At 33.3% G+C, this 23753-nt stretch overlaps 2 protein-coding genes across 2 annotated transcripts in view; one reads left to right on the top strand and one right to left on the bottom strand.

The window, feature by feature from the left end:
• LOC132554142 (kinesin-like protein KIF21A) overlaps positions 1 to 23753 on the bottom strand; it is a 115964-nt gene that overhangs the window by 22960 nt on the left and 69251 nt on the right. Inside the window, exons 29-32 of the mRNA XM_060218444.1 lie at positions 20676 to 20757; positions 18293 to 18313; positions 15184 to 15413; positions 14187 to 14309 (exon numbers count right to left, since the gene is read on the bottom strand). Of these exons, the coding sequence (XP_060074427.1) occupies positions 14187 to 14309; positions 15184 to 15413; positions 18293 to 18313; positions 20676 to 20757 (456 nt within the window). The remainder of the gene's footprint in view (positions 1 to 14186; positions 14310 to 15183; positions 15414 to 18292; positions 18314 to 20675; positions 20758 to 23753) is intronic.
• On the top strand, positions 1907 to 8223 carry LOC132554143 (uncharacterized). The gene is made up of 3 exons (XM_060218445.1): positions 1907 to 2601; positions 4678 to 5683; positions 8020 to 8223. The coding sequence occupies exons 1-3, from the start codon at positions 1907 to 1909 to the stop codon at positions 8221 to 8223; spliced, it is 1905 nt and encodes a 634-aa protein (XP_060074428.1).

The following is a 23753-nucleotide window of genomic DNA, read 5'->3' as shown; positions in this document are numbered from 1 at the left end:
ATGTTTATCATTTATTTTCCTGTGTCTGATTTCAAATATAGCCTGGCAGGAGATTACATTACAGATAAATATTCTATGGGACTGTTAAATTAATCTCAATTGCACCTCCCCGGGGTCAATTTCCTTGTTGGTCGTATTTGACCCTACCACCACGTAAACCTACCCTTATGTCATTCAATGATAAAACAAGTAAAGGACCCATACTGTAGCAAAGCTCTTTAAACAGCTAAGCTAACAGTAATTTCCGCTGTCCTCCGAATACCCTTGAAGGAATGTTTCAGAAATTTTTTTTCCATCTATTGCCACAGGTATCCTTTTGAATGACAAACAGATAAAAGTCCATTGCTTTTGATGCAATACATTACTTTGTGTGACTGAATCAATCACTGGCCAATGTTTCGAGGTTGATGGAGCTATAGGCTATACACAATGATGCCGGGAAATTCTCTTGTGTTCAGCTTTAGTATCAAAACAACAACAATATACTAACGTAAGTATGTGTATATACAAATATGGATCTGTTATTAGATATTATTGATACAGGGAAATAAAAAAATCTTTCAATTTCAATAATCAACTGATTTTAATGGTTTTCACAGCCATCTAAAAGTAATTTACCATTAAATGTAAAGGATTTTACAAGCCATAGATATTACTATTTAAGATTATAGCATTTATCTAAAATCTTCTGATTGTTTTTAGAAGTGTCTACATAAGTTTACTGCGTCATTGATGTTAAAAAAACTTCCCCACAGAAAGTTTCTTTTTTCGACGAAATAAACTGCTTCTTATCTACAAAATAATTTGATTTTTTTTTTAGCAAAATTTTGAATCAATCTTCTCAAGGTTAATTTTTGACCTGGTTTACCATTATCAATATATTTTTCATCAAAAGAACTTTGTATGTGAATCCTCTTGGGTTTCTTATAAATATTCCCACCTGATCAGCAGAAGTTTAAATATGAACATGTTAAGAAAGTAAACATATAGAATGTAGCTTTTAATTTGCTCAGAAATTTTGAAGTTTACTTTAAATCATCATAAAATGAGATTTAATTCATCTCAATCAAACAGTACTTGAACCTTTCTTCCGATTGGCTTTAACCAGGATTAAGTGGTTCCCAATGTTGACCGACAAAAATTCTATCCTTGTATGACAGTACAAAGGCCGTAAAATAAGATGCTTGAGATACATGAATATAGTGACAAACAGCCAACAACCAGTTCACACCTGATTTGCAACTTTCATGTTTTTTTCTTACCAAAGGAAGATTTGTGAGATGAAGTATATCAGAATTTCCACAAAGCAATTCTGCATTAGTATTATAGAATCCTATCAGGCCAGAAAGTTTGTCCTTCAGCTAAATCTGTCTTTTTCAACACAGTTTTTATTGTAGGTTTATATTAACCACAAGAATAGCTTTCATCCCCAGTCCATCAAGTGTAAAAAAGATTATGCACAGATGATTTTAAACTTGAACTCAATTTTACATAGGCATTTGTTGCAATGAAAATACTACATTCCTCTATCGCCCATGAATGTGAAAGATCCTTAAAGCGAAATGAAATTACTGGTATGTATATTTTTTCAAATGTCTTTTGAAAATTCTTTCCCTTCAATAACTTGCTTTCTTTTTCTTCTAGATCAGGTTGTGAGAACATCAGGGTTATCGTTTTCGCAAAGAACTTTCGGAATTGGAAGAAATGGAAATTTTACTGAATTATTCAACATATGAGCATTATAACAGTAAGAATAAGCATTCAGCTGGTTTTTAAACATCGAAAAGTTTTATTCAGTTTGAGGAATTCACTGAAACCAGCAAGCAAGCGATAATTCACCAGTCAGGAAAAACTGACCGACACATTATTTTTTCAATAATTTTTGGTACTACATTCAACAGCAAATATGAAAAAACTTCCAAGAGGCCAGACAACCACACTTCCTGAAATCATGTTTACTTCATCAAGTCTTCCGACTCGTGTCTACATTCACACCGGCACCTCCATGGTATCAGCTGCCAGCTCAAAGGGTGGAAAGGTTTCTCCCATGTTGGAAGTAGTGCATGCAGCCAAACCTAAGACTAAGAACGACACTCCCAAGGTCAAAGAGAGTGACGTCAAAACAGATGAAAAAACGGAACAAAAAGACAACAAATTAACCAATAAGGGTTTACAGAAAAGCAAATCTCACTCACATGAGAGTGGTGTGAAAGTTGGCAACAAGGAAGATGTTTCGGACAACACAGAAGTCAGGAAAGAAAACCCACGAGAAATTGACCTTAGTCCTGACCTTAAGGACGTCTTAAAACTTCCACAGCTACAACATAGCCCCAGGTCTACGAGTCTGGCAAGTACGCCGAATCTGTCACCTCGGAAATCAACACCAAGCGTCTCACCCAGACTCTCCGGGGATAAAAGCATTAATGCTGGTCATGCTCTATACGAACAAGTGTTACAAAAGGCGCGGAAATCCAGGAGTCCAGATAAGAATCACACATTTCCAGATGTTAAGATAAAATATCTGGACAAACGAGAAAATACGAAAGATCTGATGAAAAATCAAGAGATGATTCCCATACCGTTCTCCCACACAGACAGAAAGTAAGTAAAGAGTTTTGAAATGACCCCTATATTCTTTTCAAAAAGAGGCTGAGGGTTTTGAAATGACCTGTGTACCCTTTTCAAGTAAAGACACTTACCACTTGAGATGACCCCTATACTCTTCTCCCATACAGACAGGAAGTAAGTGTTCATACTGAGTTTTCAGATCACACACAGGAAGTATATGGTTTTGATATGACCCCTACACCTTTCTCCCATACAGACAGGAAGTAAGTGTTCATACTGAGTTTTCAGATCACACACAGGAAGTATATGGTTTTGATATGACCCCTACACCCTTCTCCCAACCAGACAGGAAGTACGTGTTCAGATCACACACAGGAAGTACATGTATATGGTTTTGATACGACCCCTACACCGTTCTCCCAAACAGACAGGAAGTACATGTTCAGATCACACACAGGAAGCAAATGACTTTGAGAATTCATTGATTTTTCATTGCTTTTATTCTTTTGCTTTTCCCTATGAAAACAGGAGATAACATTTACAAAGTGAACATTAAAAAGATTGTACCTTTTCAGTAAAATTTGTTTTTAAAATCAATAATTTAATAAAAACTACAGTGTAAAGTAATCTCTCTGAACGAATGCTGATTTTTTCTCACATGGTATTGATTCAAGTTTGATAATGATATAAGAAAGGTGTTTCAGTGTTCATTTATCACCCTTTTTTAAACTGAAAATTTAGAAATCCTTGTGATTGAAAAAGAATGATCAAACAAAACGATCAGACAACAAGGGCATCAAAGACTACAGCAGGTTGATAGAAGCATTTCACATTCTTCCATAGTTACAGTGTGAAAAATTAGCTACCTGAGAACATTAGTAAACTCCATGTAAACCACTTACAGAAGAACTAGTTACTGATAAAAGGTGTTGAGCTTTCAATACTTCTACATATCTACAATAAACAAATTGAGTTTTTAATACTTCTACATATCTACAGTGAATGGATTCTTAAATTTCGTGACTTATTACTAAAAAATTACAAAGTTAAATCATTTGAAGGAAAAGCAGAGACAACAAAATAATCATAATGAACAATTATTAATATGAATAATTTCCCTGATTATAAACCACTACTTTTTTTCTTATGCGTCTGTGATGCAGCTTCTAGTCCAGCATGACGTATAACTAGGAAAATACTGTATACAATTTACACATAATATATATGTAAAAGGTTGATTATCAAATACTGCAAGACATTTAAACTGACGTAATATATCATTCTAAAACCAATTGAAGATTTGATATGTGTTTAATTATTGGTTTGTAAATCAGACAGTGTATTGGTACAGCTGTGTCATGTATCTTATATAACATTGAGTGCAGTTAAGAACTGGTCATGTGGACTAAAACTTGGCAGATATCTGGCCCTATTATATACACAAAGGCATGTGTATTGGTCTTTGTAGAGCTTCCCGTTGTAAAACAGTCAGGTAGATAAACAGTCAATACATTTCCCGATCAAAGATAATATATATATATTGGGTTAACATCATACAGTCCACCGTAATATCAACAATCGGGCCTTTCCTCAAACGATCTCAGTATTCTGCCGATGGCAAGGCTGTGAGAACTACACTGGGTAAATATGTATGTGTATCAATCTACTTCTGATAAAAAAATAATTCTGTATCTTTTTTGTAATATGTTATTAAGGCTTAATAACTGTAGAATGTATCAATCTAGGTGTACATTCGATATGTAGCTGATCCGTTACAGAACAATTACCAAGGGTTAAGTATTCTATGCCTTTAAAGAAGGTCTTTAACAAAACTGCTGGAGATTTATTTCATCTCTATTGTTATGTTAAACCATATATAACGGAAACACCATTTAACATACACACTAGCGATTGTATTGACTTTGTTCACTGTTAAGGTAGTAATGAGACATGGGGAGGTGCTAGAAGTCCAGTGAAAGGGAGTGATCTGAGTAAAGAACTGCGACTCTTTGTGGAAAGTGATAGGCTATATAAATTACATGACCTGCCATGAATGTTACTGATAATGAAATGACATGTCACCATTGTGTGTTTTTGCGTTTGTTTTAGGGTCACTGTAGTGCGAAACGCTATGTATGGCAACTTTCTCCGTAAATCAACAAAGAAACTACAAGATGATCTACGTCAGACTATGCGCGTCTACTCTAGTGAAAAGCACGAACTTCTTCGCCAGCTTGCTAGTCTACGACACGAAATGGATGAACTGAAAGCTTCTGATACAAGCTCTTCCCCAACCTCATCCTTCAGTGACTCCTCTTCCCTCAAAAGTACACCACGCTTCTTTCATGCCCCAAACCTAGCCGCAAACAAAGCCGGAAAGAAAGGAAGAAAACGGAAAAGTTCTATAACAAGTGACGACAGTATGGGAAGTCAAAACCAGAAACTTAAAGAAGGAATTTTACGTCTGCCTACCATCAAAGATGCCTCACCAGCTCCTCAGGAATGGGAGTCTGGTAACTCCATGCATACCAACCTACCTCCAATAGAACAGCCCAAGGGACTAGCCACAGCTAAGGCCTTGCTGGACAACACCTTTCCTATACCTAAAATATCAGATCCTAGTCGCGAGGACATCAGCGTTTCTAGTATCCGGCAGTCAAATCGTGAAAAGAAAAAGGTGCATTTCTCTGAGGAAAACAAAGTCACAGAATTTGAGGTGATCAGATACAACGAAAGTGAGGCAAAAAACTGGCGAGGTGGTGGGGCAAACAGCCCCGCTGAATATTATCGTAAACCTCGCACTTCAAAAAAGGGAAAAGGTGAGAGGGGTGGGTCCAGAGTGACTCTTGCCCCTCTGAAACGGCCAAATGATCCGAAAGAAGCCCAAAAAGTGGCTGCAGAATACAAATCTCTGTATCTTTCTATTCATGATCCGGAGGAACGTACCAAAACCCTGGCAGACATTTTGTATGCTGTTCGCATGCGAATGCAAGAAAATGAACAGAACTTGAAGTTTGGTGAAACACCTCGTCCTGCAAAGACAAACAACACATTGTGTGATTTCCTACTCAGCAGCAGTTGCGAGGACCCTCTCCTGAAGGGAGAGCCAAACAAGGTGAGGCTTAAAATTAAATTTAAATCTAAGTAAAACTTTAAAATATATTAGATAATCTTAAATATCGCATGTATCATTGTTTAAATATATCTAAAGAAACCACACTTAACTCAAACCTGACCCTTTTAAATAAATACATTTCATTGAAATATAATGCCACTAATATTTAATTCAATGTTTTAAAAATATGTCCAGCTTTTACTTCATTGGGGAAAAAATTGATGTTGTTATGTGAAATTTGAAATTTCTTTCTTGAATTTTTTTTATTAAAAAGGTACGAGGAGATTTTAATAATTTTAAGGAAAGAAAATAATAACCTTCAGAAGATTTGAAATCTCTGTTAAATGATTAATTAACATATACTATTTTTTAAATCTTATTAATATCCCATGTATGATTTGTCTTTTTCTTTACTTTAATTACTTTGATTTAATAATTACAGAACAAAATTTAAATACAGATCTTTTCAAACTCACAACAACTGAAATGTTTTCAAAATATTTCATGTTGATCTTGTCGATTTATTATCTACTCCCTAGAAATTAATGAAGACCTTGTTTTAAATAACAATTTTAATATGTGTTTAATTTTAATCTTTAAAATCCTACCAAAATACTATAATGCGCTTATTTTGTTTAAATCTTTATTCATACATAGGCTTGAGCAGAGTAAGCTGCGAATTCTAAAATACCAAAAGGTTCATTTACCAATTGAAGTAGTCAAAGTTCTAGAAATAGATATTCAATTTCAAATGTAAAGTAGCTACAATTTAAGTACTTTTTTTTTATAACATCAATAACCCCTGAGCTGATTACGTACCAGCCATTTAATAATGACCACGAACTTTCAGACGAATGCATTTGAAAGGTTTGTGTATTACTGATAATGTCCTGTGCAGACTTAGACGTAATTTAGGGTAGTAGGTTGCCACACTTCGGAAGGCGACAGATTACAGTTGGCTTAGAAAACAAGACGATCTGATAAGAGAAGTATCACCTGTATTAACAACTGCCACTTGACACACTATTCAAAGTTTAAAAAGACTTCTAAATTCATCCAAAGACAACTTAAATGTCAACAATAATTTCTTTCTTTTCATAATGACAAAATACCTAGTTCTATTAAATCCAAAAGCTGATATGAAAAGTCTAGTCACTGCAGTTGTTAACATGGGCGTGTCAATTTGCAAGACCATACAGATTGTATCGACAAGACCCCCCCACCCCCTCCCTCCAATCTAAAAAACAAAACAAAAAAACACCCCTTAAAAATGTTATATCAGTATATCAGAAATAAATTTGTAACAGATATTTGTTTGACTGCCAATAAAAAGTGTGCTGCAAGGTTAACAAAACAAGGTAAAATACAAAATGAGAAATCAAACAAGTTATATATTATAACCCTATAACAATTTCTCCAGGTAAAATACAAAAATAGTCTCCAGATCAATGCCACATATATATCAAAGAAATTTGTATCCCGTAACAAAAGAAATTGTTTGAATTAATAGATTGAAATAACTTAATGAACTGTAATTGACAACTAGAGGTCTGTAACTAATATTCTTCAGACTGTTGATAGATACACACAAGGACAATTTACCAATAAATATAATGATCGTTCATATTTGCTCGGTGGGGCTTGATCACCCTTTATACAGGATATGTGATAAAGAGATACTGTCGTTCCCGTTGACATGTGAAGTCTGTTATATCGTGAGAATGCCAGTTAAGTTCATCACGTACTCAGGTTGATTCCAAGTCCTACCTGGACTCCCCATGTCAGTGCAAATCTTTTAACATTTCTTTGATAAACTTTTCTAGATTATCTGTTACCAAAAGTCTTATAACCTGTCAAATCAATGATGGCTTGATTTACCAAACTGAAATATGATATCTCTTGAGCAAACATATTATCATTTATCAATTGTAAGACATTAATATTAAATGATGTATACATATAAATGTTATTGAATCCTAGTTTTACTTTTGCAATACAGTGTTATTAGACTACATAAAGCTATTACAAATAATACCAGACTCCTAGATCATGAAATGACTGAAGTCTGAAGTCTTAGCCAATTAGGGATAACATCAGGAACAGAAATTTCAGGTGTGATTTAGCCATGCAAAATTTTAAGTTTAACAATATTTCACGATTCCCGGAGCAGGACTTTAATATTCTATACAATATTTTACAATATATCATATGAATATATATTTTTAAGCTTTAAACCACAAGTCAACAGTATCAATGTTTTGATGATACACAAGAATAAAACTGTGACTTTATTATTTACAACAGAAAAATAATAACAAAAAATATATATTTCACAGGTTGGGAACAAATTCCTGGGAGCCCCAAACCATACTGCTGCGAGAATTGGCCGCAGATCTCATGCCACACAACTACAGAACTATTTACGCAAAATGTCCAAATCTCGTAGGATGATAGAGCATATGGAGGCCGAGCAGTACCGTCTAGCGCACATCATTGGCCATAAACAGTTGATGGCTGCCTCTCAAGCTTCACAGGCATAGAGAACAAATTATATATATAGAACCATTGTGGCTGATTCTTACAAACCTCCATGTTGGAAAAGTACACAAAATTAATCAAACATGAAAATAGAAGATGTTTCTCTCTGCAACATAGCCTGGAGAGTACGCTGATGTTACAAATGGTTTCCCTCCATGAAGGTCCATTAGGGTATAGGCTCTCACATCCATAGAAAGAATGTGGTTTTCAAAATTACTATATAACTATATACAAAAAGCTAGACTTTCAATGGATATGTCTTCTTTTTTTATTTTCGCATTGGAGAAGAATATCAAGGGCACTTAATCGTACATATCTGGCAGAAAAGACAAGTGAATATAACTTAAATTTCTTCGGCTGAAATACAAAGTGAGAAGTATGCTAGCTATGAGTGGACAGAGATGACCATATATGGAGATATATATTTTATCATTCATCATCTTGATTGCCTGGGTTTTATTTATTTACTGAATCAAATCAAATATGATTTGTTTTGAAAAATTGTGTTGTACTGTGACAATTTTATTCGGAATGGTATCGCTATAGTTAATGTGACTTAAAGACAATTCAATTTTTGCAGGCTATTAATCTGTGTTTCAAGATCCACAGGATTTTAACATTGTTAATTACAAGAAAACTCAACACAAACTTGTTGTGTCAAAACTCAAGTGTTTTATTATACTAGTTCCCTTCAATTTCAAGTCACCAAATATTGATGCTGATATAAGTGCTCTGAACTTGATGACCTCACGCTGTGCTATCATTTGTTTACTGAACATGTTTGACCACAACAAAAGAGAGGAAGTAACATACCTACATTAAAATGTTCTGATTCTTTGAATTGTTCATGGCACTTACTGCCACTCAAAACGTTTATGATCAAGTACTGGAGATGTGCCTTCTTGATATCTGTGTGCTTTACATTCACTTTGTTTTGGTCAACACACTCTGAACTTTTCACACAATGTCGTTCCCTATGATTGGTCAACTCTTTAGACTCGGGATTTGGACATTTTCACAGCTTACTGTTAACAACGAGAAAATCAGATCCATTTTGTGCTTGGCATGTTACTTATATCATGATAAAATTATTCATGTACTTGTGAATGTAACAAATATTTATTTTTCTATCATAAAACTGGATGTCACATACACGTAAATTTTCATATACACCAGCCATTCTGTACATTTAATGCATTAAAAGACAACTGTTTAATTGTGACCATGACAACTGTTTTGTTATTGTGATAAATGCTCTACTTTGTCAATGACAATTGTATTTATAAATTTATTACATCTGTTTACGTGTGACCATGACAACTATCTCACTCGATTATGGTCATTTTAATTTATAGTATGTACATGCCCATATCTTCTGTATCCATGGAAACTGTTCATCTGTAAACTGTCTGTCCTTGACACTTGTTCTAACAAGTCCACAAAAACTGTTTTATTATTGCAAAATGCTGAAATTCACCAATAAAAAGTATTTAAAAAGTGAAGTTTCCTTCTGTTCATTTTCAGATGACAAGATTTTTAAACATAGTAACCCTTCTACTTGCTTTTCAATCAAACCTTAATTAGTTGCTCTATTGCTTTTACCAGGTAAACAGTTTCATATTTCAAATAATTTTTTAACTCCAAATAACATAATATCTCTTTCAACTGCATAAAAAGTTGATTTTTTAAACACTAAACCAGAGCTATGAATCAAGTTATAATTTCAATTTCAACCCAATGACATTTGTTTACATTATTTATAAATTTCTTTTACGACTATCGCCCATAAAATGTCGGTTTCACTCTATACAATAGTGACATTGATTTCCTTGTGGGTTTTATGACTTTCGCACTGTTTCAGACATCACCTACAACACCTGGCCCCACTTGTATAAAACATCTCAACTTGAGATTTCCTCAAGTCGAGATTTTCCTCAGCTGATATCTCCTCAAAAACGGCTTGTATAAAATTTTCTTAAGGAACAGGAGGAAGGCATCGGCAAGGATGTCCTGAAATTCCTTGAGGAATTTTCAAACAAGATATTTTCAAGGAGATATTAGCTGAGGAAAATCTGGGCTAGAGGAAATCTCAAGTTAAGATGTTTTATACAAGTGGGGCCAGTTCTATCATTACACCTAGATCCAACACACAACTAGCAAAATCAGGATTGTTACCCGTGGCTGTTCACTTATCCATAATACAGGCACAAAATCAAATAGTTATCTGTGGTTTTGACTTGAAACCTCCCTTTGTCAAGCGTATACACTAATGTGTGATTGTCACAAAAGAATCACATTGAAGAAATACAGATCCAGGTCCATCGAGGGGTAAATGAAATATGACACCCAAGACTTCTGACCAATACAGTCTTAAATATCACTTCTCCTCCAATTTCGTATTAGTTCTGTGTCATTAGATTTTAGGACTTGTACAATAAAACTTAATTTATTTCAATTTGACATGTTTGGATATTTCCACTGATATTTGCCATATTAGAGCTAAAAATTAACTTTAAAAAGAGTTAAGTTTCCTTGGATCTGAAGTTTTAATTTATTGATAGTTGCAAATGATATCTGTATGACTGCACAATATCTTTACAATGCTTTCATAGTTACATTTTTCCTTTTCTTTCTCCATGTTTTAAATATAGTAAAAATTATGTTGTTAAAGAAATGTGGGAAGGAGGTATTTGACAGATTTTGATAATTCAATTACAAAGTCACTATGGTAACTCAATATCTAATTATAATAAAATCACTATATATCAAATATCTCTGTTCTTCCTTTTATATTAGTTATCAATTTCAAAACCACAAAATTAACATATTGTAAACAAAGACATCGACATTTGACCAGAGGTTTCATTCCTTTAGTAAAACAATTTAAAATTGAGACAAAGTAGGAAATATCCCCCAAAGGTTGTCATCCATGTAACCTAAACACTGTACCAAAAGTGGACACAAGTCATTTTCATTTCAGTAATAATTACCATAACTTTAGTATGCAAATATGGTACCATATTTGCATGCTAAAGTTATGGTAAGTACCGATATTACCTCATGAAAATTGGTTTTACATTAAAAAACCTCAAATTTAATCTGAAATTTCTGTTATCACATCAGTATTGAAAACACATTTCCACCTTCTCTGCACCATCCTAGAAAACCGTACCGCCCTGCCAATTAGTATTTGTCAGTTCAATGTGTAACAAAGATGAATCAAATCTGGAGTGATCAATAAATCTGAGTAAATATGATGATAAGTAAACAAGACGTGAGAGCTTTAGAATTCTAACTACATCAATATTAAGTCATCATATCTTCACTGTAGCAATAGAGAAGAGCTGTCCTTATATGATCATAGCACAACTGTATGACTATAGCAAAAACTGAATTAGATTTAATAAAATTACCGTGGTAATTAAACTTGAGGTGGAAGCAGGGAAAATCCACACATCTGCGCATGGCAAAACCTAGCCAATATTACTAACGCAGGTTCTAGCCAAGACGACAACAATAGCAGATTTCAGGTTTTATAAGCTTATTAAATTTTCAATGTTATTGATTGAGCAGTACTTTTATTTATATTCTGAATCAGAGGTCGATCAGGGAAAGATATATGATCTTGAAGGACTAAGTTAAAATGACAAACCCACATATCAAACTGTCATCTAACAATTAAAGTAAACATGCTTTTTATTTGAAAATGTTCAAACATTCCACTTGGATTTATTCAGGTAAGATATACACTTATGGTGAAATGTAAGCAATGACCTTGATAAATACAGAAAAACAAGAGTAGGTCTGAGACAGGGGGTCAGGACCTCAGTAACTGGCTGAAAACTTGTAAAGAAATGAGCAACTCATTAAGCTTACAGGACACGTCATACTCTTGGCAAATTCATTTCAAATGTAATTCTAAATCTTGTGTAAATTATGAAAGAACTGTTCAAATAAAAGATTTGATTTCTGTCGTTTTTGAAGTGTCCATAGCGTTCTATTTGATCTTCCAATGTAAAAAGTCTTCCTTCAGTTCAAATAAAATATACAGATCACCTTTTTACACAACTTCTAATTTTTTTTCAAAAGTTTAATTTACTAACCCTCACTTTTTTCTTTAAAGAATTATCAATATGCCAAAAAATTATATTTATTAAACCATGTTTAAGAATAACCACAGATTACACAATTTTTTTTTTTCAATCAAACAAATATCTGATTGTCAATAGATATACCAAAATAAGTGGAAGGGGGGGGGGTTGATCCTAACAAAATGGACTCCTTCTAACACTGCTATAAAACATATAAGACTACAAACATGCATTTAATAATTATCATTGTGTAAATGAAGGCTGAAGGATTAATTAGTGATTTGAGTTTGAATTTGATCATAAAACACATCAAATATTTGAAGTCTGATGTGAGATGAATTTTCAGAGTTACATCTGGTTTTATTGTATGTGTAGACTCCTAGCCAGCTTTTCTTTTCAGTAACTACCTTATATAGCGCGTACTACAAATAAACCCGCTTCTTACAGATGTTCAATCACAGGTATCCCCAGTGAAATTTGTTTTAAAGATCATAATAATGAGTCATTTCAAATTCCAGCAAAGGAAATCATTAACAAAGAACCAAACAACTTTTCTGATCAGTTCCATCCTTTTATAAACAAACCCCTGTTTAACAACATTCTGATTCTGTACAATCAGGGTCACAGTATGATCACCTTAATAAAATTTCTTTAGGGTCCGCCAAGGACAACATATGTGGGTTTGAACTAATTAGACAAAATCTCTCTCAACACATCAATCAAAAGTAACTGCTAGTTCCAAACACCTGCAGGACCATCTTTATACATCTGTAACACAAGAGGAAGGATAATTCAGCCCCAAGGGAGGGCCATTTTTGTCTGTTGACTGCCAGGCAAAGGGATGGGATGAAATTATCTAACCATTTACTCCCACACTTCAACCACGCATTGCTCAGGGAAAAATAATACTGATTCTGTTTATCAGGATATCTACAGTTGACTCGTCATTAGATAGATATACAACAGCCCTTTTTTCAAGGAAAAGACTTCTCTGAAGCTACAAAAAACAACATTGATAATCGCAAATACTGAAGTCCTCTATGTTTGATGTTTACACATCTTTGAAGCGGACTCCTGTATTCCACTAGGAATCCATCCTAGGACTACTGCTGGTATTACTGAATCTACCAGACCGGACCTTGGATCTCGTTTTCTTTATAACATTGATAATTGTTTACTTTTTACTGTTATTGCTAAAAAACAGAAAACAGTTATCTAACCAACACATAAGTAGCAATATATCAACCTTGGTGTTAGTTTTGTGTATCTTGATAAGCCCAGCCATAAGTTATTGCAGTTTTACCAGAATGTCAACAAATACCTTGTCATTGTTCTATAAGTCACCTCATATCTATTGCAGTTCAGTAAATTTGCCAACATATCCTTCACACCATGGTCCATCATAATACCCTATTTATTGTAAGTTGGGATGATTATGCTGTAAATATTTGGTATTTGACAAAAGACTAATGCAACAAAGATACTATGCTTATTTGGCAATATGCCCTGATCTGATAATAAGCCCACCCTTTTATATATTAAAGCAATATTATCAACCAATGCAACTACATTGTAGAGTAATAAGCCCAGTCTTGGCTTTGAGTATAAAGTGATGTGAGTGATGGACTCCTAGGAATATTGTAGGACAATAGATCAGGTAGTATATAAACTTTACTTATAAAAAAAGACAAGCCCAGCGTTACAGGTGTAAGTGTACTTTTTACGTAGTGGAAGAAAATAACTAAGTGACTATATATGAATCATCACCAAATTAATCACAGACAACACAGGAATGAACACAGACACAGCAATACAGGTAGTTCAGGGCTGCGTATGTATAGTGTAAATATGAAATACAGGTACGTGTTACTCACAGAGAGCTGGAGCGGGACAGCACCACAGGGTTGTTTTTCCTCCGTAAGATTGGGGAGGGGTCAGGGCTAGGTCGTGTGTACTCTTTCCGTCGAAACACCGGTGACGGCCCAGGGTCTGACCTCCTACAGGGGTGGAGCAAATATTCTCAAATTAGACTATATTACAATCACTGATATATATAATCGCCAGTGTGGGGGGTTGTAACAGCTCAAAGTAGAAACAACAGTCATAACTTTACAATCACCTCCACGGTAACAAATAGGTAGGTTATCTCCTGTAGCTCCACAGAACACTAGATTTTACATTACTTTTTGCAATGTTAAGAAGGAAGGTGAAAAGCAGACCTACTGAAACAAGTAGTCCGATTTCAGACATAATGACGTACTTAAATCATCTCCCTTGGAGAGAATTATAAATCTGTCACCTCCATGTCATGCAGGATTGATATAATCGTAACCACAAGTTAAAATTTTAAGCCTAGTGCTCATGTTCGAAAAATCAATTATATTATCCTGAGGAGTGAGATTTCTCTGTCTTAATATCGCAGTGGGGATTAATTTCTTTTCTTCAGCATGTTGTGATCATTATGACTTTTCTGATCTTAATATTGTGAGCTGTTATAACCAGAGTTCTCTGTCTCTATCACAAAGATGCGATAGATTATTTTCCTCCAACATTTTCTGATCATGTAACACCATGAATTGTTTAAATGAATAGAACACATTGTATCCCTAGGGAAAGCATTCCTCCAACATTTTCTGATCATGTAACACCATGAATTGTTTAAATGAATAGAACACATTGTATCCCCAGGGAAAGCATTCCTCCAACATTTTCTGATCATTTAACACCATGAATTGTTTAAATGAATAGAACATATTGCATCCCTAGGGAAAGAGAGCTAGATTTACCCATATATATAAAAACTGGGGATACACTTGGTAAAGTGTGGGAAATAAACAAAAGAACAGAGAATAAAACCAAATTGATGTTTACCGTGGTACACTGGAGGAGCTGACTTTGATTGGCAGTTGTCTGGGCGGAGGCATCAGACTTTGACTTTCTGCCCCATTGAAGACTTCAGGCGGCAGTTTGCCAGCATGGTCATTCATGGCCAGTCGCTCCTCTTCTGGGGTCTCCGGCAGGGTGTGGAGGGGCAGTTTTACGTCCAATGTCTGGGCGTCTGCATACAGCAGTTCGTCCGGCGTGGCCGTCCGTCTGCGGGCCTATAATATCAAATAACATTTCACATTTCCACTCAAACAATAGTATATATAGTAAAACTATGCTTACAATCCAACCTCTACGTATTTACTAAGCTCACTTTCTAGACAAAAATATCATAAAAGTTTCTTCTTACTGTCTGAACGAAAAGGAATTGATTTATTTTGTGTTAAAAATCAGTTTATCAATTATAAAAGGTTATCATTTCAAGAAAAAAAACAAAAAAAACGAAAGAAAAAAAAATTGTCAAAATAAGATTATAAAGCACACATAGACTTGTTCAAGTCCCTTCACTAAAGATTCAGCAACAGTGAAATATAACTTTAATAACTGAAAATCTTTGTGTTATTAATACAAAATAGATTTTGACCAACAACCTAATAAACAAAACTAAGATATTATTATGCAAACTGTTCTTATCCGACGTAAAAATTTACAAAACTGCTGATAACATTTCCTGAAACTTCCAAAATATTGCCAGCTTTTTAACAACAAGAATCAAGAAACTTGAAAAGACAACATATCTCCAAATATTTGTAAAGTAAAACGCATCACAACATCGCTGGATTCAGAATTAATCAAATCACAGAAAATGAAAACACACTATTAAAACAGTTTTTGGGGGTACCATAAGCAGTAAAAATGATATTATATGTTATAACAGTACACTGAAAAGCTTACAAGTTGCACTAGAAAATACTAGTAATTGTGAGGTACTAAGCAGAGATGGACTTAAGTTCAAGTATAAAAACATACTTTCTTTGAGAAAATTCTAAATGACAGTAAATACTGAATTACATAACCAATATGAAACTATATACAAATTTTTAAATTTGTCACATATCATATACACATATATACCAGCTGGTAGATTAGGGTTTCTACACAATCTCAAGAGTTTAATTACTACTAAAACGAACAAAGCGAGTCATTTAGATAAAAATATTTCGTTCAGAAAAAAAATCATTGTTGGAAATAAATTCAAATCAAGTCCATTGTTGACATTTATAAAATCTGACAGTTTACAACTGAAATCTAATAAATAAATAAATATTCGTAAATAAGGTTTATGGTTATTTAATATAAATGTTACAGATCAAAAGGACAAATATACATAAGTATATATATATATATATTCAGCAGCAGCAGCATCCCCAACCTGTCATTGCCATGGTGACGGGTACATATGATATAGGTGACAACAATTAAAACATTGTTTTCAATCATTACGACATATTGATCAAGGCATACCAATGTATACTAGTGTATACTTCAAAAAATCAACTTTTTAGACTTCAGTTAAACTAACACTAAAGGAAGAAAACAGGCATTTTGAACGGGAACTACACTTCTTTTATATTAAAATAAAAATGTTATGATAATATCACTTCAAAAGCACGAAAAATTGAAAGAAAATTATCAAATTATTCAAAAGTTACGTTTGTTTTCACAGAAACACAAAATCATATTTATAGCATTATCAGTATTTCAAACTATGAAAAACAGTTTAATTCATCAAATCTTTTGAATTACTGAAACACTGAAATCAATATGTTCACGCCTGTCACATGAAAACAAGTGTTAGCCATATCCTCATATCAACAGGACACTTTTGGTACTTTACTTGAGCAGAGCGTGCGCTCTTGGTTCGAATCCTCAAGCGTTGACATGCATGCAGCTGAAAATTCAAAGTAAATCTTCCAATTTTTTTTTGCCCTCAATCTATACTCAACATGGACCATTTGACACTTCTCATTCAAAGGGAAATAACTCACTCATTCATATAAAAAAAAAAAACCAGAATATTTTATAAAAAAAAAATGTATTTGCTATTATTAACCACAAAATTTAAAGAGTTGTATACATATTTACTCATAAAATGGTCTCAATTTTGTTTGTAGACAAGTAAAATTTTCTCTTACTCAATTACAGTTCAAAATCTCCAAGTCAAAGGGAGATAATCCGATATGAGAAAGTATAAATTTCTTCTTTTTTTTTTTCAAATGTCTGACTTGTATCACACCATCTTCCTATGTAAGATTGATATATGGCATACTTTCTATAATGTACTTGTAGGCAGTTTATATAAAGTATACATTTTCAAAAATGCAAATATATAAATAAACAAGAATATAAACGGTGTGATAATTTGTAAGTAACATATAGATATGTGTCTCCTGTTAATTTCTAGGAAGGTGTTTTAAAAATGAATCATTGCTATTAAATAGGAATTTTTCATGTCAAGAGAAAATTAACAGAACTGGGTTTCTATAGAAATTGCTATATTTTGCAGAATTGTTATAGACAAGAAAATGTTAAATTGGAATGATGACAATGCTTGGTTATTCAGGCATTCAGAGCAGCTAAAAGGACAGTGAGAATTCCCTGTTCCTACATACTTAATCAAGATTCAAAATAATATTTTGGAAGATCAATTTCAACTCTGTTTTCTGTTTATTATAACTGAAGTTCAGTGAGACTGATCAATTTCCATAAAGGAATTTCAAAATAGATGTCAGTGTAAACATGGGTATTATTTCAATGAAATTTTGGAAAGTCGCTACCTCCAGTGTTTAATCAAATTCAGGGCATTGACTTGTAACCTATGTCTCACAAGACCTTCCGCATCAAAATTGATTTTTGTTTTTCAATGGATGAAAATCAAAGGTTTTCAAATTTCACATCACAATAGAAATTCCTGTTTGTGTTTCTTTGTTTTGATATTAAAATTTCCTATTTATGATAATTCTACCTCAGTATGGAAATTTCATCTTTATTATAAAAAGTACTAAGAGAGTATATAAGGAGGTTTGGGGACACATATCTACATCTCATATTAAAAAGTCTATAGCGTAGTGTTATTTACGTATGCTGTACTTACCGGTAAAGACCTACGAAACTCCTACAGAGTAAAGATTTCGAATACATTTCACCACCAGTGTTAATGGCACACAATATTGTTTACAGGGCTCCTTTTATACACACATATCATACAAGGGTAGGCAGAGGCTGGGTTAGACAAGGTAATATTTCACCACATCTTTTAACACAGGGTGGCAATACATTGAAGGCACTCTTTTAAATCCACAAGTTACAATACAGAGAGGCAATATATAGATGGCATCATTTTTTAACTCCACAATATACAGGGGCGATATACAGAAGGCACTTTTTTAAATTGAGAATACAGAGGGGCTATACCACAGGCACTTTTTTTTTTTAATACGAGGGCTACATAAATACTAAGTATCAATATACAGAAGGCCCTTACTTAAACACACGTTAAAATACAGAAAAGCAATATATAGAAGTGATAATATACAGGTCTGTGTGATGACAAATCCGAGTGTAGTAATAAGGTACAATTTCTCCGAGTCAATATACTATATTCTCTATATCAGAAACAACCTACATTTCTGTTGCTGAAAAAGTTAGAAATATTGAATCTTATTGATTGTATGTTTGATACGTCTGATCAATGTACAGTCTATATATCACAAGTGTTAACATTTCTTCTCCGTGATAAAAAACATGACCTGTACAATCCTATTAGGTCCAACATGGAGAGTTTCAAGAATGCCAGTTGAAAAACTACGAGGACATGAGAATACCCATTGCTGGAGCTGTGAAGAAAATTGATTAAATTTCCAGTCACAGAACTAAGTCAATGTTTCAAATATGTATATTCAGTAGATCAGGGAATAACAGCCGTGAAGAAGCAGATTTATACAAAGAACATCTGTTATCAACATAGAGACTGACAACATAAATAAACACACAACAAAAAATATCAACATCACAGACAACAAGAATAATACTCTCAACATGAAATTTTGTTTTCTTTTCTTCTGGGAGAGATTCTAAAGTGAAAGAGAAAGATCACAAAACTTTGAGACCTCCCAATCTCTGCTATACAGCCAATATATTAAGGGGGATAACTCCAGTGGAATATCTATACTTTTTTCAAATTTTTCACCATTAAGACATAGCCAGATAATTTGTATCATATAATTACATTTATGTGTTTTTTAACACATCTTTTCATCACTATTTATAAAAGTTGTGATATCTGGTTTCTGAATGACTTCTTGCAATTCTATCTCAGTGAGCTGTCCAACATTACTGTAACTTTCATTTTGACAACAGAAAAATGCATGAACAGTGAAAAAGCATGTCTATCATGCACTACATTTAACCATGCAGTGAATTTCAAATCTAACAAATAATTTCTCTTTAAAAAATTGGAATCAATTAATGAAATAATTACCATATCTATAAGCACTTTCATGCTTGCATTTGATCAAAAGTTAAAATTCTACGTCAACCTGTAATATCAGTGATACTGAGTCAACAGTTAGTCAATATAATTCTATATGTATATCACTTTTTATAAGTACACTAATACTGATATCAACACATGTCACTGAAGCTGTAAGGATCAATTTTCTATATATTAATTATTTCAAATTTTTTTTGTCTCTCTCTAGTTTCATAATTTTAAGAATCTCTCATGTATGAAACACTAGATATAAAATTCTTAAACAGTTTCTAAACAAAATCTTTTGCATAAAAAAAAATTTGAAAAGCAGGACACAGAACATTGAAAAACACAGGTGATTACAGACACTAACAGAGGACATACACACAAAAACATTTAACACTTAGAGGGTAAGGTAAATACCTGCTGCTCATACTCGTAATAAAGGGGCGGAGGTGGAAAAAACATCTTCATAAATGCTCTCTCCAATTTCTTTAAGTTCCTATAGAGAAGGGGTATACAAAACACTAACCAAGCTTGTGGTAGGTCATCATTTGTGTGACCTTGACACTTTCACAATGTGTTATAGTAAGTTTTCCTCAACAGAAGTGATTATACAATGTATACATCTGTATATGGCATTCAAATACATTTCATCATTTTCAAAAGTTATCTCATCTCTTGATAAACAAGAAGTGATCAGTTTAAAATATGAGTTTTTTTTTTTTTTAAATACAAGGTCATGCCAGATACATTTAAAATTTCGATGATTTTATCTAATCGTTACTACTCCAGGAAAACTACAACTACAGTAGGCCATGAGAAAGTGTCAAAGTCAGCAATATGCTTAACCTTTGACCTTTAAAACACCATGTTAAGGAGGTCAACTTTTAATTGTTACAGGACAGGGACAACAATGTATACATGTAAGAGAACATTTCATCCTTGCCTCTGGAAAGTGAAGTTTTAAGTTTTTGGTCATAGTAACAATAAAACGTCTAAATACCTTGTCTCGTTTGCCCAAATCACCAAGTGTCATCCCCGGGGGTAGTTGAGCAGGCTGGGGTGGAACCTGACTTTCAAACATGCTGTCCATCAAAAGCAATGGTTGGAGTCACAGCCAAAGATCCATCAATGAAAACACAGCACAACCACAAAAAGGTGCCAAACAGAACATAAAAAGGAAAACAAAAACAAACAAAAATCAAATAAAGCGAAGTCAAAAAGCTCATCATGCAAAATCATAAATTATAAATAAATTCAAAATGCAACAAACTTTCTAACATCAGTTGCAGAATTTCATTTTCACTTTTTTCCCCCTTTGTCAGAAGAAAAATGCATGAAAAAAGTTTGCAAAATCAATGTCAAAAATGTTCCTAACTACAAACTACAGTACTAAGAGCACTGGACAAGAACAGTTTCTCATCCAGTTAAAACTACTACAGTGTGTGTTCAGCTGAAAAAAAAATTCAGGAGAAAAATTTTGATTTTCAACATTAACGAAAAAACAGCAAAGAGTCCGTTTCATATAACAGATTGTGTAAACTCTATGTATAAAGATTTTTCTGAAATTCTATGCCTTTTATCAGAAACAAAAAATAACTATACATAGTGCAGAGTATAATTTGAGACACCTGTTATATAATAAGTACTCTTTAATATAAATTTACTAACACCATTTAAAGCTGACAAATAAAACCAGACTGTCACCAACATTGGAAGTTGAAAACTGAAAGATTAGAATGTAATGGTGCCTACCTTTTCCCCACAAGAACTTGATTTGTCAGACAAGAAATATAACAGTCAGTGAACACTGTTTTACAATGTGAATAAACAGAAAGTATCGTATCTTACAAGACGTTAAATGAAATACAAATATACTTTACAATTGCTAAAAACTTCCATTACTATCAACTCATACGCCTATAGTAAAGTTAAAAAATACTAGAAAGTAAATCTTTATACATCAAATATAGTTGTTTGTTCGGGAATAGTAATTCTGTGTGTGTAAAATTTGGTCTTTGTCAAGTGACACAAATATTGTCCCTCTTTTTTTCATAATGTGAAGAATGAAGAAGACTTATTAATGAAACTCTGTATGGCTATTGTGATTAGAGACTCCTGAAATGAAGGAGGTTTTCAACGTCATTGGGGCAAATATGCAAACAAAGCATGGTGGCAGATATAAGTCTACAGATTGGTGATGTTTCAACAACCTCAACATTATCATGATATTTTCTTGATATGTTTCCAACTTTAGCATAAACAGTTTTATATATGGAGATTTGAACCACTGATCCATCATTCTTGAAGAATTATGCAAAAAACCATTCAAGTGACAAATATTGGACCAAGTGTCTCTTTCAGTATATTTTATGTCAATGAGACTTCATTGTCTGACTACAATGAGGTACCATTTTCATCATGAGAATATTTGTAGAAGTTGAAAGATTTGAGTTGTCTCCTGTCAGACATGTTTCCCAATGCTACACGGAGTTATCTGCCCCCTTGATCTGTGATATATATTGATGAAAGATAATTATTTTAACTCCAGCACACAAAATTTAATGAAGGGGAATAACTCCTTGACAATGGTTATAACACCTATTGACAGCAGACAAAAGTTTGGTAAATCTGAATTTGATGATGGTTTTCATATTGGACTGAAGTTTGGTAAATTGCTAATGCATTGTACATCTCTTTCTCACGATCTGGCTTTATTTCGAAGCACAACGCATTTACAGTCACAACACAGAGCAGTTCACATGTACTAGTAAAGAGCTAGAAAACAAAAGTCAACAGATTCTCCGTTATCCAGACATCTACATAAAACTTCAAAATACAAAGTTGCAACTACAAAAAATATATAGGATTGGTATATTATTACTAACACTACAAGCAGCTCTTCAAACATAGCCACTTATGATTTAAAACAACACTGAAAGGAAATCAATGTAAAGTCAACAATATTACAAAAATAAACACAAAACAAAAACAAAAACATATAAATATTGTACAATATATAGTGGGTAAATACGGTTTGAAATAATAACACAGACGTACCCACTATTATGTACTTTCAGACCCAGAAGAGCTCCAACAGTATGAAACACACGAGCACTGCCGCAGCAAAGCAACAAAAGTCACTAGTACATGTGGAACTGTACGAAGGAGAGACAAAGGAGGAGTGGAAACACAAACCCAGCCATTATTTACGAGTTGGTTGTGGCCAATGTTGGTAGACACGCAGCGATAAGTAGAAAACAAGAAAAAAACGGGTTATCATTGGTTAATATAATACCATGGCATTCCTTTTCATTACTATTGGCCCTTCACTTCATATTAGTAAATTGTCTATTTTCTAATTAAACTGTTTTCTCAATTTCTGATTTTTAAAAGTTAGTTTGATAACAAAACAAAAATAACTAACTAAATAAAAAAATCACAATCTGAGAAGAGGAAATCAAGCACAATTTAAAACACTGTTTTTTTCATTTTTCACTTTTTATATTAACTAAATCAATCTTGTAATCGAATTATCTCCTTTTTCATAAAGATATAATTCATTCTTTCTAATAAATTCTTGTGTGATGATAATGTATATCACCTATCTTGTAAATAACTAAATTTTCCAAAACTGTCACCACAATCAAACATTTTGAACTAATCAACACACAAGTGTAACTTATTCTGGTCTGACACAGCTGATATTTCTGAAATCCTCTCACCAGATCAACGAGGCGCTAAGTAGTTAGAACAGTGACTTTTGTTAGTTTGCCTTCCAATCAGTACAATAGCAAAGCAGTGCTTGGACCCTTTGTAAAGCAGAATCTATATAACCATTTTTCTTTTTTATTTTTTATTTATTTTTTTTTTAAATTCAAAATCGTCACATGGTTTTGCTCAAAGTGGATTTTTTGCTACAAATGACCTCTCATTCAAAACTAAAGATAAGAAATCTCCTGGGTTTTTTCTAACTTTTATTCAAAATTATTGTAATGTACTATATAGTTTCTTCCAACAACATATCTGCCTTATGAAAAACCTTTTTCGGAGTATTCTTGAAAGATAAACACCAAAAGCA

The sequence above is a fragment of the Ylistrum balloti genome, unplaced genomic scaffold (assembly GCF_031769215.1).
Source record: "Ylistrum balloti isolate Yb309-2 unplaced genomic scaffold, AGI_CSIRO_Ybal_v1 Utg370386, whole genome shotgun sequence".
Lineage (NCBI taxonomy): Eukaryota > Metazoa > Mollusca > Bivalvia > Pectinida > Pectinidae > Ylistrum > Ylistrum balloti.
Note: the sequence above shows the minus strand (reverse complement) of the source record. Positions and strands in the feature narration are given on the sequence as shown.